The sequence below is a fragment of the Pipistrellus hanaki genome, assembly GCF_964339955.1.
Source record: "Pipistrellus hanaki genome assembly, contig: scaffold_41, whole genome shotgun sequence".
Lineage (NCBI taxonomy): Eukaryota > Metazoa > Chordata > Mammalia > Chiroptera > Vespertilionidae > Pipistrellus > Pipistrellus hanaki.
Window position 1 is genome coordinate 55,066 of NW_028182292.1, and position 17,658 is coordinate 72,723.

The 17,658-nt window shown below is 69.4% G+C and overlaps 2 protein-coding genes across 2 annotated transcripts; both read right to left on the reverse strand.

Moving 5' to 3' along the window:
• Positions 1-4,702: 4,702 nt before the first annotated feature.
• Positions 4,703-8,160, reverse strand: LOC311616043 (ly-6/neurotoxin-like protein 1; the record flags this gene model as incomplete). Its single annotated transcript, XM_084907260.1, has 3 exons — positions 4,703-4,905; positions 6,181-6,279; positions 8,109-8,160. 3 exons carry the CDS (start codon positions 8,158-8,160, stop codon positions 4,703-4,705), a joined length of 354 nt encoding a protein of 117 aa, XP_084763386.1.
• Positions 8,161-13,217: 5,057 nt separating this feature from the next.
• Positions 13,218-16,598, reverse strand: GML (glycosylphosphatidylinositol anchored molecule like). Its single transcript, XM_084907277.1, has 4 exons — positions 16,497-16,598; positions 16,088-16,190; positions 15,553-15,660; positions 13,218-13,649 (listed from the first exon to the last, which is right to left on the reverse strand). The coding sequence occupies exons 2-4, from the start codon at positions 16,173-16,175 to the stop codon at positions 13,351-13,353; spliced, it is 495 nt and encodes a 164-aa protein (XP_084763403.1). The 5' UTR covers positions 16,176-16,190; positions 16,497-16,598; the 3' UTR covers positions 13,218-13,350.
• Between the last annotated feature and the right edge of the window lie 1,060 nt (positions 16,599-17,658).

Below are 17,658 nucleotides of genomic sequence, written 5' to 3' on the forward strand. Positions count from 1 at the left end.
GCCCCCTGGTGCAGACTGCCCTGAGCTGGGCTCAGTCCCCCGTCCTTCCGCCCCGCCCGGCGCGCCAGCCGCTGTGCCATGCGGTGGAGTCAGGGCCGCATCCTGGGTGGGCCTGCCCGAGGACCTGCCTCCGGACTGGGGAGCTGGAGGGGTGCGGCAGGAGCCCCCGGCCCGGGTCACCCTCCGGACCCTGTGGGGAGGCTGCGGGGCTGCCGGGCCTGGCTCCCAGGGGCTTGATCAGGGCAGCGGGGGTCTCGCTGGACAAGGCTGGTCCTGTGGGGGCCCCCTGCCCTCACCCAGAGTTCGGAAGCCCCCGGCACTCCATGTGGCCCGGGAGCGTGCCCGGGCCTGGGAAGCAGGGCACAGGGATCGGTGACGGGGTGCTGACTGGCCGGGTGGGGGATGCAGGCGGGAGGAGGGGTGACTCACTGGGGCCCTGGGGCAGGGAAGCTGCTGGAATAACTGGTTGGGGACCTGGCGGAACCCCAGGGTCCGGGACATCGGGCGGAACGAGGTCCGGGCATGAGGCGCCGGAGCAGAGGCGGCTCTGGCTCCGGGGAAGAGCCTATGTCCCCGACAGCTGCCCACGGCCCGGTGCCCGTCCGGGCCTCCGTCACAGCCCGGCAACGACAGCCCAGACACCGCTGGCGGGGGCAGGAGCTCGCAGACGCCCGGAGTCACTGAGACGCTGCAGTCAGGGAGGGCTTCCTGCAGGCGGTGACCTGGCTCTGCCGTCGGAGGCAGGAGGCGGGGGCAGAGGAGCTGCCGTGACCCTTACCCTGGCCCTCGTTACCGGTCAGGGACGAGGCCAGAGAGGTCCCTGCTGGCGCCAGGTCCCCAGGATGAGGCAGCATCAGGCACGTTTCCACCCCCCGCCCGCCCGCCCGCCCAAGAAAGTCACCGCTTTCCAGAACCCGCGCCCTCTCACCCAGCCCTGGAGGCAACCCTGTTCCCGGGCCAGGCGGTGCCCGCAGAACGCTGGCATCATGCAGAGGACACACAGGCCCGGGCGGCTCCCCTTCCTGTCCCCCACCCTCTCCGCGGGCCGGCCTCGCCGTGAGTCAGGCCTCGTCTCCCCGGGCCCTGCTCCCGGGATGCACGCGAGGCCGCCTGGCCCGGGGCAGCCGCCAGCAGTGGGGCCGGCCAGCCCTCCTGCCACAGGCACCTTCGCACCGGGGCCTCGGGCCTGGAGGGCCCGTCCTCGTTCTCCCCGGGACCTTGGCCTTGGACGCTGGGCTGCTGGGAGCACTGGTGTCCTGCGGCTGGGATCGGGGCCGCCCTGCCACACGGAAGCGGCACACACAGCCCTTCCCTGCCCCGGGGCGCAGCCCTTCCCTGGTCACAGGCAGCCGTTCCCTTTCTCAGGCGCGGCCCATCCCTGGGAAATCCTGGTTCCAAAGGCTGAGACACAAACCGGTTCTCAGGCGAGGCAGGCGACGCTCTGGGATGAGCCCCACAGGGTCCCTGCCATGCCAGCCCCCCGGGGTCCCTGCTCTGAGACAATCCACCCACCCATCCATCCATTCATCCATCCACCATCCACCCATCCATCATCCATCCATCCATCCATCCACCCATCCACCCATCCATCCATTTATACTCCCATCTACCCACTCATCCACTCACCCATCCATCTACCCATCCATCCACCCATCCATCCATCCATCCACCCATCCACCCATCCATCATCCATCCATCCATCCACCCATCCACCCATCCATCATCCATCCATCCATCCACCCATCCACCCATCCATCCACCCATCCATCCATCCATCCATCCATCCATCCATCCATCCACCCATCCACCCACCCATCCACCCACCCATCCATCCATCCACCCATCCACCCATCCATCCATTTATACTCCCATCTACCCACTCATCCACTCACCCATCCATCCACCCATCCATCCACCCATCCATCCATCCATCCACCCATCCACCAATCCATCATCCATCCATCCATCCATCCACCCATCCACCAATCCATCATCCATCCATCCATCCACCCATCGGTCTGTCCAGTCACCCACCTGCCCACCTCCTCATCCACTCACACCCGTCGGACCCTCCAGGAGTTGGCTACGATGGTGTTTCTGCCTTCTCCCCGCTCTCCCCTTTCTTACTGACGTGCCTGCCCCGGGGAGAGAGCCCAGGGACTCTGAGAGCCATGGAGTGAGCCGGCAGGACTCTGAGAGCCTGGGGTCCACAGGGTGGTGGGCGGCTCCGGACTGGCCACCCCGATGGGCAGACCTGCGCCTCTTGCTGAAGGTGATATGATGAAGGGGGGCCCCAGAGGACACCCCTGACCCCAGCCCCTGACCCCAGCCCTCTCCAGGGAAATAAGTGTTGTCCGCAGTCGCGTGCTCTGCCGTCCGTCCACCCAGGCCCTGGCACCAGAGCCTGTTGCACTGAGTGTCAGTCCCTCTCTGAGGCAGGCAGCCCCCCTCCCCTGGTCCCCCGTCCCTAGGGAACGGAAGTGCCCCTCCCGCTGGGTGCCATCACTCTTGTTCTTAAATATTTAATATCACTCTTGTTTGTGCTGACTTCAGAGAGGCAGGGAGAGGGAGCGAGGAACACCGGTGATGAGGATCACGGGTCGGCCGCCTCCTGCAAGCCCCACCGGGGACCGAGCCCACCGTCTGGGCCCGGCTAGGAATCGAACTGTGACCGCCCGGTTCCTAGGTCGGTGCTCACCCACCGCGCCCGCCCACGCACTCCCAGACAACCTGGCGTGTTAACAGGATGTTTAGCAACAGCTGGTGGAGTTCCGGGGCTGGGATACTGTCCTCCCGCATGTGAGCCCGGACCTCGGACCCCGCTTCCCACCCGCCCGTGCGCCCAGGCTCGGAGGGGCCGGGCTGCCTCCGCTCCGGCCGCGCCCGGCTGAGGCTGAGGGGGACGAGGCCGCGCCCGAGCCCAGGCGGCCGCTCTCCGCCCTGTGGCCCGGGGACCCGCTCTGCACCTGGTCCTGGTCCAGGGGCGGTGTTTGTGCAGCTGCTCCGGGCGTGGGACAGGCCCGGGAGGAGGTGGGTGCAGCTGGGACTCCTCACCACAGCCCCGAGTTAGAGGCGGGCGTGTCATCGGCCTGGGAAAGTTCGGCAGGCCAGCCTGGCGGCTCCGGAGCAGCCCGCCGGGCGGAGACAGCGCCTGCAGAGGAGGGCTCGGACAGAAGAGCGCCCCCAGGTGGGCCAGGCCACGCGAGCTGGGGGTGTGAGGGGGCCGTCACCCCCAGGCCCACACAGGCGGCTGCTCAGCCCGCACTCTGGCCCGGAGGAACACGCCCCAGCCTGACACGTGTGGCCCACGCCACCCGAGGCTCCCTACCCAGCAGCCAGTGGGGCGGGGGGGGGGCACTTTGGGGCAAAGGCAGCTCCTGCCCTGCTGCCTGGTGTACCCGCTGCCCCTCGGGGCTCCCGCGTTGGGGTCTCCTGGCAGCCCCCCAGCCCTGCCGACCTCCGGGCCTTCGCACCCGCTGCCCGGCCGTCTTCCCGGGTCCATGGCGGCCCCCACCTCCCTCATGGCGGCCCCCACCTCCCACCGTGGCCCGGCGGGGCCCCTTCTCGGCCGGGTGGCCGCTGTGGCCCCGTCTGTCCTGTCCCCGTGGGTCCCAGTGCCCTGGGCCCTGGCAGGCAGGGCGCCCCGAGTGCTGATGTGCTGGCCGTGGGCCCCAGTGCCCTGGGCCCTGGCAGGCAGGGTGCCCCGAGTGCTGACGTGCCGGCCGTGGGCCGCGGGGGCCCAGTGGGGAGGCCTCCGCTGCCCGTGTAGGGGGGAAACCACTGTCGTCATGGAAACCGTCTCCTTGCCCCGCCCCGGCTTCTGAACACAGAAGCTCTGGGAGAGGAGGTCAGGGCTGTCGCTCAGAGGCCCAGGGGTTCAGCTGAGACTTGCAGGGATGGGCCCCCGCCCCCCGCTCCCCGCCAAGCAGGCAGGAGGGAAGTTTCCACCAGGAGGCCGAGTGGGGAGCCCAACCCTGAGCCCCGACTTTCCTGCTGGGAGGGGCCCGCCCAGACCCTGTGCCAGCCTCCTCCGGGGCCTCTGGAGCCACAAGTCTGGCCGCGGAGGGAGGTGAAGCTGCAGGCTGGGGTCTCCCTCTCCCCCCGGAAATCCGGCGCCGTCAGGCCGCCTGGGCCTCAGAAAGCCCCGGCCGCTGTGGCTCAGTGGATAGAGCGCCGGCCTATGAGCCAAAGGGTCCCGGGTTCTATTCCCGGTCGGGGCACAGGCCCGGGTTGCAGGCTCCATCCCCAGCGTGGGGTGTGCGGGGGCAGCCGGTGCGTGGCCCTCTGCTCGCTGATGTTCCTCTCCTCTCCCCTCCTCTCTGGAGCAGTGAGCACATGAGAGGGAGAAGGCCCGCGTTCCTGTTTGAAGAGGAGAGAAGCCACGGCCCACACACAGCCTGGAGGACAGAGGGCTCGGCCTTTATTCTGCTCTGGAGCCCGGCCCAGCCCGCCCGCCTGCCCTAAGGGGGTCTGGGGGCGTGAGGGCGGGGGCAGGGGGCTGCAGCGGGGGGGAGGCCCTGTGAGGGCGGGGGCCGCGGCTGGGAGGGGAGGCCGGGAGAGGCCGGGAGACCCGGCCGGAGCTGGTGTGCCTCCCGCAGGACGGCTCTGCTCAGGAGGAGGATGGCTCTGCGCAGGAGGAGGACGGCTCTGCGCAGGAGGGCCGGCAGGTGCGGCGGCCAGGCTCCTCTGGGGCGGGCCGGGCTCACCAGGCGGCCCAGAGCAGCGCCCACAGCAGGCCGCCCCAGGCGCCGGCCCACAGGGCGCCCGCCCGGGCCCCGCCGTTGCGGTTGCACTGGCTGCCCTCGCAGCAGAACACGGAGAGGGCGCGGCCGTCCGCGGACAGCAGGGTGCTGTTGGGGCAGGTGGGGGCGCACGACTTCATCACCAGGATGCCGCCGGGGTTGGCTGCGGAGACAGGGGCCGTGGGTGGCGTGTGCCCTCCCGCCCTCCGCCTGCCCACCCGCCCGCCCCGGGGCCCAGAGAGTCCGCCGCTGTGTGAGTGTGAGTGTGAGTGTGAGTGTGAGTGTGAGTGTGTGTGAGTGCATGAGTGTGAGTGTGAGTGTGAGTGTGAGTGTGAGTGTGTGTGAGTGCATGTGTGTGTGTGAGTGTGAGTGTGTGTGTGTGAGTGCGTGTGTGTGTGTGAGTGTGAGTGTGTGTGTGTGAGTGCGTGTGTGTGAGTGTGAGTGTGTGTGTGTGAGTGTGTGTGTGTGTGAGTGTGTGTGAGGGAGAGAGAGGAGGGGTCCTTCCTGGTGCTCTGGGCCTGGGGCTGTCTCCCCAGGCCAGGCTCCCCGCTGACACCCGGGGGCAGGGAGTGGCGGAGGCTCCCACGCCCCTTCTCCACCGCCTCCTCTGGCCCAGGGCGGATTCGGTCGGAGGAGGCCAGGCCCTGTGCTCCCTCCCGTGGGTGCCTCTGGGGCTGGAAGCCGTGGGAGACGGGCGCGGGGCCAGAGGAGAGGCAGCTGGGAGCTCTGGGGCCCACGGGGAACAGAGCGGGCGGGCGGGCGGCTGCCTGGGAAGCAGAGCTGGGAGGGAGCTGGGCCTCAGCCACGGCCACCCTCTGCCCAGCCCCGGGCGGGCGGGCGGGCGGTGCGGGCGGGCGGCTGGGAGGAAGCCACCTGAGGGACTGAGCCTCCCCGGTGCCAGCACCGCCCCAGACAGGAACGTCTCGCGGCCCCTGGCCGCTCAGCTGCCAGCCGCACACAGCCCGCCCACACCGGTCCGCCGGCCGCTGTTCCTCCGGCTCCCGCAGGGACTCCCTCTCCTTTAAGCTGTAAAGCCAGCCCGGCTGGCGTGGCTCAGTGGGTGACTGTCGACCTAGGAACCAGGAGGTCACGGTTCCATTCCCGGTCGGGGCACAGGCCCGGCTGTGGGCTCGATCCCCAGTGGGGGGCGTGCAGGAGGCAGCCGGTCCATGATTCTCTCTCATCGTGGATGTTCCTCTCTCTCCCTTCCTCTCTGATATCAATTAGAACTATTTAAAAAATACAGGACATACAAACATTAAGCTCTAACGCCCACCTGGGGGCTGGGGGCTGCGGGCGGAGCTGCCCTCACATCCACAGGGGGCGGGGCTGGGCCGGGGCGGCCACGTGCGGGGTCCTGCCGGAGGGCACGCTGTCCCGTGGGTCTGGCCGGGGGCCGGCCGCGGGCTGGCCGGGGGCTGGGGGGCGGGGTACTCACTGGCCCGCGTGATCACACAGAACTTGTCGGTCTGGGCACACTCCACCAGGGACTCACAGTTGGCGTGGCCGCAGCACACGTGGCAGTGCAGGGCCCGGGCTGGGGGGAGGGAACGGGGCCGTCAGCGTGGCTGGGGCCGGCGGTCCTCTCTCAGCCTCCCCGGCCCTCCCTGCAGAGGTGCCTGGTCCGGGGCGGGCCGAGGGGCAGGGGCCTCAGTGGCGGTGGCCCTACGTGTGTGAGGCCCTGTCTGTCCGCGGGAGTGAGGGTGCAGGGGTGGGGGCGTGGCGTCTGCAGGCAGGAGGGTGGGCCCCAGAGGCCAGCGGGTCCCCTCTCCCTGTGCCTGCCCCTCTCAGACCTCGGGGTCCTCGCCCATCTTACGCAGCCCGAGACGGCCAGGCCCAAGAACGGTGCGCACAGTAGGTTCGTGCGCACAGTAGGTCCGTGCGCGGCTCAGTGAACGGAGGAACCGGCCTGCGGTGACCCCGCCCCTGGCCCGTCCCAGGGGGCCTGGCCCCCCACCCGCCTGCTGGTCCCCGGGACAAGGAATGAGCACGAGGCTCCGGGGCTGGCCCCCGCCCCGGCCGCCCGGGGGACACCTGGCCAAGGGCCCAGGTCCGAGAGAGGCGGGGGGGGGGGGGGGGCCGGGAAGGCTTCCCGGGGTGGGTGGCCTGGACGGACTCGGCGGTGTCTGCTGCTGTCTGCGGAGCGGGCCCTCGGGGAGCAGTGCAGGGCGGGGACCAGGCCGGGGACCCAGAGCTGTGACGGGCAGGGCCCCCGTCGCGGTGGGGCCTGTGCTGAGGGAGGAGGGCGTGTGGCCAGGACTCCGGAGGCAGCCAGGTGCCTGGGGGGTTCTCACGAGGGCTGCCCTGTGCCGGTCCTGCAGGGCGAGGCGGCCCGCTCTGACCTGGGGGCTGGTGCCTCCCCCGGCTGGACCCACTGGTGTCCAGTGGGTCTGCTGTGGAGTGTGGGGGGCGCAGGTGGCTGAACCCCGGTCCAGCAGGAGGTGAGCTCAGCGCCCCCTCACCCCCAGCTCAGAGGCCCTGCTCCCCAGGCCAGGGTTCTGGAACCTCCAAGAAGAATAGGCCTCACCCTAGCTGGTGTGGCTCAGTGGTCAGAGCATCGGCCTGCGGACTGAAGGGTCCCCGGTTCGATTCTCGGTCAGGGCACATGCCCAGGTTTTGGGCTCTATCCCCAGTGGGGAGCGTGCAGGAGGCAGCCGATCAATGATTCTCTCTCATCATTGTTTCTATCTCTCTCTTCCGCTCCCTTCCTGTCTGAAATCAATAAAAAAAATAAATTTGAAAAAGAAAGTGTAAAATATTTGTGTGTTAAAAGAAGCCGCGGCGTCTCTGTGCGGTGCCTGGCTCCCCCACGCCCCGGCCTGTGCCCTCCGCCGGCCTCCAGCTCCCTAAGCGGCCCCCCCCAGTTCCGCCCCCCACCCCGCCTGGGGCAGGCACTCAGGAGGCTCATCGGCCCCACAGCCCCATGGCCCCACGCCCAGAGAGGCTGGGGGGGTAATTAGCCCTGAGTGGGGGGTAATTAGCTCTGGGGGGTAATTATCAGGCTGATAATCACCAGCTGAGCCCCCCCTCCCCAGGCCTCGTTTCCGTGTCGGTGCCCCGGCCTGCTCCCGGCCATCAGCCCGGCCATGGCGGGGCCCGGCTGGGCTGAGAGGCCAGCACTCTCACTCTCCGGGTTTTAGCCGGAGAGTCCCGCCTCCCAGGAACCCCTTTTGCCCTCGGGAAACGCCCCTCAGACGCCCCGGAGCCCCAGGCCCCGGCCAGCCCGGGGTCCGCAGTCCCCCATCACCGCTGCTCCCCCATGACAAGGACCGGGCTGCCCGGAAACAGGGCCCAGGGGTCACCGAGGCCCCCGGCGCGGCCAGCCCCCGCCCCGGCCCTGCCGTCCAGCACTGCGGGCGGCCTTACCCACGCCGGCGCACAGCACAGCCAGAAGCAGGAGCACCAGCGCTGGCCTCATGGTGGGGCGTCCGCGGCAGGGACGGGGCGCCAGTGTGCGGGCGGCTTTATACCGCGGCCGCCGGCGGACCCAGTAATTTACCGGGGATGAGCGTGGGGAGCGGCCGCCGGCCTGGGGCGCGCTGTCCCCGCCCCAGCCCCCCACGCCCCCCCCGTGCTCCCCGAGGCCATGGGCCCTCGCCGCCCTCCGCCCTGAGCCTCGGGGTCCTCGCTCCTGCTCGGCCAGCTGCCCCGGGCCGGCCTGGGGAGCGAGAACCACGCTCAGCCCGGCTGGCGGGCCTCAGTGGTTTGGCGTCGACCTATGAACCAGGTCAGGGTTCGACCCCCAATCAGGCCCGCTCCCCAGTAGGGGACGTACAGGAGGCAGCCGACCCATGATTCTCTGTCACCACTGACGCTTCTCTCTTGCCTTTCCTCTCTCTCCCTCTCCTTTCCTCTCCGTAATATATAACTATATATATATATATATATATATATATATATATATATATATATTTTAAAGCAGGCACAGGGACAGCGGTCTGTGGGGTGCAGCTCACTCTGGGGGGCTGGGGGACATGGCCCTGCCTGGGGTCTGGTCTGCAGGACACAGCCCTGGACAGGCAGGGCAGTGCCCAGGCCCTTTAATGGGGAAACTGAGGCACGCAGAGCTGAAAGTTGGCTTTGGACCCGTGTCTGGACCTTCGGTGTGGCTGCTCAGGGCCCTGGTTAGTGCTGGCCTGAGACCCTGCATTCCAGCAACCTCCTCGGGGTGCCGCGCCGTTGCTCTGAGGGGCCCAGCACTCCAGCCGGCACGTGGTCCCTGCTGCCCACCTCCAGGCCTGGCTCTGAGGACCGTGTGACACCCACGCCATTCACCCCTCCCGCCCCCTCCCCCTCCCCTGCCCTCCAAGCCTGGGGCCCCGCCTGCAGCCATCCTGGGCTCAGGCCGGGGTCTCCCCGGACCCCACCCCAGCCCCCTGCCCAGATCTGAGGACACTCCTGGCCCTGCTTCTGTGAACCGGAGGCCGCGGTTCGATTGCCGGTCCGCGCGTGCTGGGTGGGGGCGGGCAGGAGGCGGCGGCCCAGGGCTCCCTCTCTGCCCGTCCTCTCTGGACCCACAGGACGTCTTTCAAAGGGGAGGGCACATGGCGCCGCTGTGTGGAATGCGGGCGCGGGCGGCACAGGGAGGGGCGGTGGTGCGGGGCCAGGAACATTCTGCAGCCTTCCTGCGGGGCTCCCGGCCGTTCCCAGGAAGGGGAGCCCGCCTCCCAAGGCCAGCGGCAGGGACGGGCCTGGGAGCGAGGGAGGCCGAGCGGCGGGGGGAGGCCGGTTCCCAGAGGCCAGTCAGGCGTCGCCCCGGGGCCTGTGCGCCGTGAAGTTGGGGTGAGGAGGGGAGAGCCTGAGGGCAGAGGGGGAGCCCGGGACAGGAGGAGGACCGCCAAGCCAGGCGATGGGGTCCCCACACCCTCCCGCGGCACGGCGGCCGGCGGCCCGGCAGGCAGGCGCGGCGAGCCCTCTGCTGGGTCTCCGTGGGGAGTGTGGGCGCCTGAGGAGCCTGAGCCCGGTCAGCCTCTCCGCCCTGTGTCCTCCTCCTCCCCCGGGCATTTCCCGCTGACCCTCAGGGAGGGCGGGGGTGGGGAGGGAGAGGCAGAAACATCGTGAGAGGAACACACCGATGGCTGCCTCCTGCACGTGCCGGACCAGCCCAGGCCCGGGAGGAGCTGCAACCGAGGTCCACGCCCTCCATGGAATCGAACCCGGGGCCTTTGGTCCAGAGGCCACGCTCGCTGTTCACAAGGGCCACCCGGCCAGGGCTGTGAGCACTTGCGGGCACAGACTGCAGCCCCGGGGAGGCCCCACCGCCCCCGAAGGAGCCAGGCATCTGCTCCTCACCTGCTACCGGCTGGTGCTCTCCGGTGGAGCCCAGACTGGCCGGCTGAGCGCTGGCTCGGTTCCCCAGCGGGGCTGGCGGGAGCCGTGCCCGCCCAGGGGTGTTCAGGGCAGGGGAGGGGGAAACGGGCGGAGGGGTGGCTGGGCTGCGGCCGGGGCTGGGGTCTTGCTAGTCCAGAGGAGCTCCGTCCCTCCATTGAGAGACCTTGACCCTGACCCTGGTCACCCTGAGCCCTGACCCTGGTCACACTGACCCTGACCCTGGTCACACTGACCCTGACCCTGCTCACCCTGAGCCCTGACCCTGGTCACACTGAGCTCTGACCTGGTCACACTGACCCTGACCCCGGTCACCCTGAGCCCTGACCCCGGTCACACTGAGCCCTGACCCCGGTCACACTGACCCTGACCCCGGTCACACTGACCCTGGTCACACTGACCCTGACCCTGGTCACACTGACCCTGACCCTGGTCACCCTGAGCCCTGACCCTGGTCACACTGAGCCCTGACCCTGGTCACACTCTGAGCCCTGAGCCTGGTCACCCTGACCCTGGTCACACTGACCCTGACCCTGGTCACACTGAGCCCTGACCCTGGTCACCCTGAGCCCTGACCTTGGTCACACTGACTCTGACCCTGGTCACACTGACTCTGACCCTGGTCACTCTGAGCCCTGACCCTGGTCACACTGACCCTGACCCTGGTCACACTGAGCCCTGACCCTGGTCACACTGACCCTGACCCTGGTCACACTGAGCCCTGACCCTGGTCACACTGACCCTGACCCTGGTCACACTGAGCCCTGAGCCTGGACACACAGCTCTGCCCAGGTCTCCTGTGAAGCCTGAGCTTGGCCACGGGAGCTGTCCGAGTCTCAGACGGCGGCCAGAGTGCGGGGGACAGAGAAGGCCTGCCTGCTCAGGACAGAGCATGTCTCCAGGGCCTGTCGGGCGTCCAGCCGCGGGAAGCCAGGGGCCTGAGCAGCAGGGTGGCTGGGAGTTGTCCTGCCCCGCCGGGCCCTGCCCGCCCCCTGCCGCTGGGAAGCGCGGCCTCGCCTGCTGCCCGGGGGTGGCCTCTGGGTGCTTCCCTCGGGGCCCTGGGAGGCGGCCCGGGTGAGGGAGGAGAGCGGGGGTAATTTTCTCGGGGGCTCCGGGGGTGGCCGTCTGGGCAACAAGAAGCCAGGACGCAGGACGCGCGTGCTCCTGCGCGTGGGCAGCCGGTGCTTCCGGGACCGAGGTGGCGGCAAACTGGTTGCACCGGGTTGCCCAGGGGCCGGGCCGCAGGGGGACGGGGCAGGCCGCCCGCCCCGCTCGGCCAGTGGAATGCGGGGCCTGGGGAACAGCAGCGGACTGCGGTCCGGCACAAGCCGCATGCTGGCCCCGGCGTCCTGCAGACAGGCGGACTGGACGGAGGAAAGGAGGAGGTGGGAGGGGCCGACGGGAGCAGGAGAGCTGGGAGTCCGGCCCCGGGCGGCTGGCGAGGAGGAACTCCCCCGATGGAGCCGCCTCTGCCGCCAGGGCCGTGCAGGGACCCCGTGGGGCCTCTGGGTCCATTTCAGCATGTCTGTTTTTATTAACTTCAGAGAGGAAGGGAGAGGGAGGGAGGAATGGGAACGTCGGTGACGAGAGAGAGCCGTGGGTCAGCTGCCGCCTGCACACACCGCACTGGGGAGCGGGCCAGCCCCTGGGCGTGTGCCCCAGCGGGAACCAGCCGTGACCCCGCAGGTCGACGCTCAGCCTTGGAGCCACTCGGGCCGCTCGGTCCCTTTGAATGACGCTTCCCTGGTTGATGTTCGACCTGATTGTAGGAGCTCTCCCAGGCCTTGGGTGTCTACGGTTTACCACAGTCTCTGCCGCCTCCACCTTCCCTCTCGCCGCTGGTGGAGTCCGTCCGCTCACCACCCCCTTTAGCACAGCGCGCGGCAGTGCCCGGCCCGGCCGCTAGGGGCGCGGAGGGGCGAGCGCGCTGCCTGTGAGCAGCCCCTGCAGCGTGCCACCTTCTCCAGAACCACCCCACTGGCCTCTCGAACCCTGGCAACGTCCCCGCGGAGACCCCGGCCACGGCCCCTCTGCGGGGCCCTCTGCGGCCCTCGGAGCGTCTCCGGGCCAGAGACTCCGAGCGCACTGCTCACCTCCCTGTGCACTGAGCCAGGGTGACCGGGACAGCCGCCCCTCCGCGCTGTGGCCCCGGGCCTGGGAGCCGAGCATGGCCTTGGAGAAGAGGGGCCCCACACCCTAAATCCTAATTCCAGGGGCGCCCCAACGCGCCCACCTGCCCGGGGTGCGGGAGGACGAGGGGGGGGGTCCGCACGCTGGGGACGTGGGGCAAGTCCGGGTCCGTGCAGGGGCACCGCTGTCTCCGGGACAGGAGGAGGGGCTCAGGAGGAGCAGCCGCGTCTCCCTCCTCAGACAGGCTCCCAGGCTTCACCCGCTCCACCGAGGGGTCCCTCCTCCCCATTCACTCTGCCTCCTGCCGGACCCTCACCCACGGGAGAGGCTGCGCGGGCCTCGGGGCCACGGGCCTCAGGGCCACGGGCGGAGAGCCCTCAGGGGACTGGGCGGCGCCCTCTCCACAGGAGCCCTCCGGCTGGTCCTGCTGGGATCGGAGCTTCCCCTCCATCATCCTCTCCAGCCTCCCCCGCAGACGCGGCTCCTGGGAGCCTCTGAGCCGCTCAGCCGGTGCGGCTGGGGAGCGGGCTGCGCTCGATGCAGGCTCTCTGTGGGTGAAGGGTCCTGCGGGGGAGTGATGGCGGCACACTGAACAGCCACAGCACGGAGCCCGCCCGGCAGACGCCAGATCAGCCATCGCCCCCACCCGGCCCCGGCGGGAGCAGGCGGCAGGCAAGCCTCTCCTGACTCACCGCCGGAGCCCCAGGCCAGCCGCCGGCCATCGCCGCGGGCTTTGGGGTCCCTCGCCCTCCTCAGCTGTCACGGGGGAAGAGGACCAGTTCCTGCAGAGCCTGGTGGCCCACAGGAACGCCGGGCCGTCCCCATGGCAGGGCCCTGGGTACCAGGCACAGCTCTGCTCGGCCGCCCAGCCCAGCCCTGCAGGCCAGCGAGGGCTGAGGGCGGAGCTCCGGGCAGCTGGCTCCGCTCCAGGCCTCCCTGGAACCACGGGCTGTGTGGCCCGCGGGCCGCGGTGCCGGGAAGGACGCCATCAGCACAGCCCACAAATGAGCCCCAGGGGCCGCGCCAACAGGAGCTCTTTATTCGCCTGAACCTTGTTTGAATGGGGACTGGCCAGCGGGCCCACTGACAGCACAGGGGAGTGGACGCTCCGAGGAAGGGGGGGCGGGGCCCGGCACAGAGGCCGGGACCCTCAGGTGAGGGCGCCGCTGAGCAGCACGGAGGCCAGGCTCAGGAGCACGCCCCAGAGCCGCCGGCCGCCCGGGCCCGCGGCGCCCTGCAGGTCCTCCTCGATGGTCAGGTCCGGGAGGATGTCCCGCTCCAGGTTGGTGGGCCCCCCCACGTTGCAGTTCATCGCCCCGCAGCAGTACACCCAGTAGAAGCTGTTGGTCCTCAGCACCTTGGGGGCCTCCGGCGGCTCCTGGGACGGGTACACGTACGTGCAGTGTTGGTGCAGGTTCTTGTACACCAGTATTTCCCGGGAGTTCAGGCCTGAAAAGGAACCCGGATGGAACCCTGCTTGAACACCAGGCACACTCCCCCTCCCCCCTCCCCCTCCCCCTCCCCCTCCCCCTCCCTCACCCTCACCCTCCCCTCCCCCTCCTCACCCTCCCCTCCCCCTCCCCCTCCCCCTCCCCCTCCCCCCCCCCTCACCCTCCCTCACCCTCTCCCTCCACCCACACCCCTCACCCTCACCCTCACCCTCCCCCTCCCTCACCCTCACCCTCTCCCTCACCCTCACCCTCACCCTCTCCCTCACCCTCACCCTCACACTCTCCCTCACCCTCACCATCTCCCTCACCCTCTCCCTCACCCTCTCCCTCTCCCTCACCCACTCCCCTCACCCTCACCCTCTCCCTCACCCTCACCCTCTCCCTCTCCCTCCCCCTCTCCCTCACCTCCACCCTCTCCCTCACCCTCACCCTCACCCTCACCCTCACCCTCACCCCTCTCCCTCTCTCCCTCACCCTCACCCTCACCCTCACCCTCTCCCTCACCCTCCCTCACCCTCTCCTCACCCTCACCCTCCCCTCACCCTCACCCTCACCCTCACCCTCACCCTCACCCTCTCCCTCACCCTCACCCTCTCCTCACCCTCACCCTCTCCCTCACCCTCACCCTCTCCCTCACCCTCACCCTCTCCCTCACCCTCACCCTCTCCCTCACCCTCACCCTCTCCCTCACCCTCACCCTCTCCCTCACCCTCACCCTCTCCCTCACCCTCACCCTCTCCCTCACCCTCACCCTCACCCTCACCCTCTCCCTCTCCCTCTCACTCTCCCTCACCCTCTCCCTCACCCTCACCCTCTCCCTCACCCTCACCCTCTCCCTCACCCTCACCCTCTCCCTCACCCTCCCTCACCCTCACCCTCTCCCTCACCCTCACCCTCTCCCTCACCCTCTCCCTCTCCCTCACCCTCTCCCTCACCCTCACCATCTCCCTCACCCTCTCCCTCACCCTCACCCTCACCCTCACCCTCTCCCTCACCCTCTCCCTCTCCCTCACCCTCTCCCTCTCCCTCTCCCTCACTCTCACCATCTCCCTCACCCTCTCCCTCACCCTCACCCTCACCCTCACCCTCTCCCTCACCCTCACCATCTCCCTCACCCTCTCCCTCACCCTCACCCTCACCCTCTCCCTCTCTCTCACCCTCACCCTCTCCCTCACCCTCACCCTCACCCTCTCCCTCATGCTCATGGGCTATGCCGTGCCCACACCCTCACCCAAATGTCACTACGTTGCTAGAATTCTTTCTATTTTAAATTTTAAATTGACTTTTTCAGAGAGAGGCCAGGAGAGGGAGAGAGCAAAACAGCGATGGAAGAGACAGCCTCCCGCTGCCTCCTGCACTTCCCGCACGGGGACCGAGCCGACCCAGGAATGTGCCCTGGGCAGGAATTGAAAAGCAACCTTTCCATGCCAGGGACAATGCCAACCACTGAACCACACCGGCCAGGCCCTGGATGGAATTCTTGGCTGACAAAGAATGTCCAGTGCACCCGAGGGCCGGTCACTCCCCTCTGCACCGCCAGCACCTCCTCGGCCCCGCGGTGAGGGGCCTGGTCACCGCCACACTGACGGAACCCCGTTCCGTGTGCTCCATCCTCACCGAGAGCATGTGCAGTGGCGAGAGGGAGAGGGCAGGGACGGAGGGACAGGAGAAGCGCCTGCAAGGCCGGTCTGCTCTGCCCCCGCCTGGCCTCCTCTGCGGCAGGCACTGTCCCCGGAGGCCCGGGCGGCCACTCCTGGGCCCGGCAGCAGGAGGAACCGCCGGGCCGCAGGGGGCACCGGTGGAGGCCTCGCTGCCAGCCGCTGGGCACCCTGGGAGCCACGTCCACTGCCAGCCGCCCTGCCAGCACGCGGCTCTGGGGGCGCCCAGGGGCGGGCACTCACGGATGGAGATGGTCATGCAGCGCCGGATGTCGTACAGGCATTCCTTAATCTCCGGGCACTCGAAGGTGTTGATGGTCGCACACTCGTAGCATTTCAGTTTGTAGGTGACTGAGAAGAGAGGGCCCTCAGCGCTGCTCCCCCTCCCTCCCCTCCGGCCCGGAGGACCGGGTGCGCAAGGCCCAGCCTGGGGGCTGCGAGGCCGGCAGCACCAGCTCCCTGCGCAGCAGCCAAGGCCACCGGGAGCCGCACCGGTTCCCAGAGGCAGGCCACGGAGCCCCCGTGGTGGTGGACACCTCTGCTCTGCGGGTGCGGCCCCCTCAGAGGCCAGGACCCCCAGAGCTCGCTGGACCCAGCACCCCTGCTGCCTGCCAGCAGCAGGAGCCCCAGGTTTCCAGGGCGCGGCTCCAGACCAAGGCCTTCCCCCCATTCCCCTGGACCCCTCGTGGCTCGGGGACCGGGGTCCCCGGCTGGTGAAGAGGGGGGACCTGCACCCCAACCTTCCCAGGACCCGGTCCCTGGGGGCCCTGGCACTCACACGCGAGAGGCATCACCTCCTCCCCGTCCAGCTGCGAAAGCGAAAGCGGCAGCCCGGCCAGGAGCAGGGTGCACAGCAGCAGCAGCATCGCGGCACCGCGGACCTGCGGGGAGGCCAGGGCGCAGGTGGGCGGGCAGGGGCGGGGCTGGCGCTGGGCAGGCGGGGTGCCCCTATGCCCAGGCCCAAGCGCCAGGGCTGCCCTCCAGGACCGAACCCTGAGCCGAGGCTGAGGTCTGGGTCTGCGGCCCCACCCACGTTGCTCCCAGACCTTCTGGAACCTTCCATGTCTCCCTTCTACCCCAAGCTCCCAGCCCTTTGGAACCACGCCCCCAAAGCTCCTGCCCTTCTAGAACCCTGCCCCCCCAAGCACCCCGAAGTTCTAGAGTCCCTCCCCCCAAACCTCCCTGACCTTATGGAACCGTCTCCCGAAGCCCTAGCCTTCCAGAGCCTTCTGCACTGGCCCAACTGTCACGAGAGTGAAGCAGAACCTTCAAGAAGCTGCGCGAAGCATGACGGGAGCCAGTGGGGCCTCTGGAGACCCCGCCCCCAGGGCGCCAGCGCTCCCAGAAGCCCCGGCGCCTGCACCCGCGCTCCCGGCGGGGTGGCCGCTGGGCCTGCAGGTCCCTGGGCGCCGGCGGGGCTGCCGCGCCCCCCTCCGCCGGCTCCCCTGGGACGTGGGGTGTCTCTGGGCCACGGCCGGGCCGGTGGGGCTCTCCCTCCGCTGGTTTGACGCGATCACCCCATTGCCCTCCTCCCGCGGGTCACTTGCTCCCCTGGGGTCGCCCAGTGGTGAGCACGTCTCTGCCGCAGCCTGTCCCAGGCACCGTTATCCTGCCCACGCAGTCCTTTTCTGCCATGAGGCCTCGCCCTCGCCCTCCCTCGCCCTCCCGGCTCCTGATGGAGACCCCCTGCCGGCCGCCTCTGTGCTCCGCCTCCAGCAGCGCCCGTGGGCCGCCCCGCCACAGGGCTGCTCCCAGCCCGCGCGTGTGAGCGGTGGCTGCGGGCAGGGTGAGCACAGGGAGGAGAACAGAGGCTACAAATGCGCCCCCTCCCGGGACTGCTGGCCCACCACAGGGGCTGCGCCTGTCCCCCCGAGAGACTGAGGGTTCAGGAGTGACAGAATGGCCGCCTCCGTGTCTCAGGGACGGCACAGAACACCCCTCTGCCTGCCCCACCTGCCTCCTTCTGGGGCCAGAGGCTTTCTGGGAGGCTCCAGACCGCCTGCCCCACTGAGTGCACCCCAGGCAGGGGCACCTGCTCCGCCCGCCCGGAGCCTGACCCCTGGCCTCTTCCATGGCGCACCGTAAAGCAGGTGTGCACAGCGTGCGGGAGGACGAGGGGGGGGGGTCCGCACGCTGGGGACGTGGGGCAAGTCCGGGTCCGTGCAGGGGCACCGCTGTCTCCGGGACAGGAGGAGGGGCTCAGGAGGAGCAGCCGCGTCTCCCTCCTCAGACAGGCTCCCAGGCTTCACCCGCTCCACCGAGGGGTCCCTCCTCCCCATTCGCTGAACCTGTGAACCCCAAAGGGCAGAGCTGGAAGCTCCTCTCCACGGGGGGACTCCAGCCCCCTTA

Coding starts and splice junctions, on each gene's coding strand:
- GML (XM_084907277.1), bottom strand. CDS start 16,175: ATGCTGCTGCTGCTGTGCACCCTGCTCCTGGCCGGGCTGCCGCTTTCG. Junction 15,661..16,087: donor GGAGGTGATGCCTCTCGCGT/GTGAGTGCCAGG, acceptor CTCTCTTCTCAG/TCACCTACAAACTGAAATGC. Junction 13,650..15,552: donor CTGCATGACCATCTCCATCC/GTGAGTGCCCGC, acceptor GTTCCTTTTCAG/GCCTGAACTCCCGGGAAATA.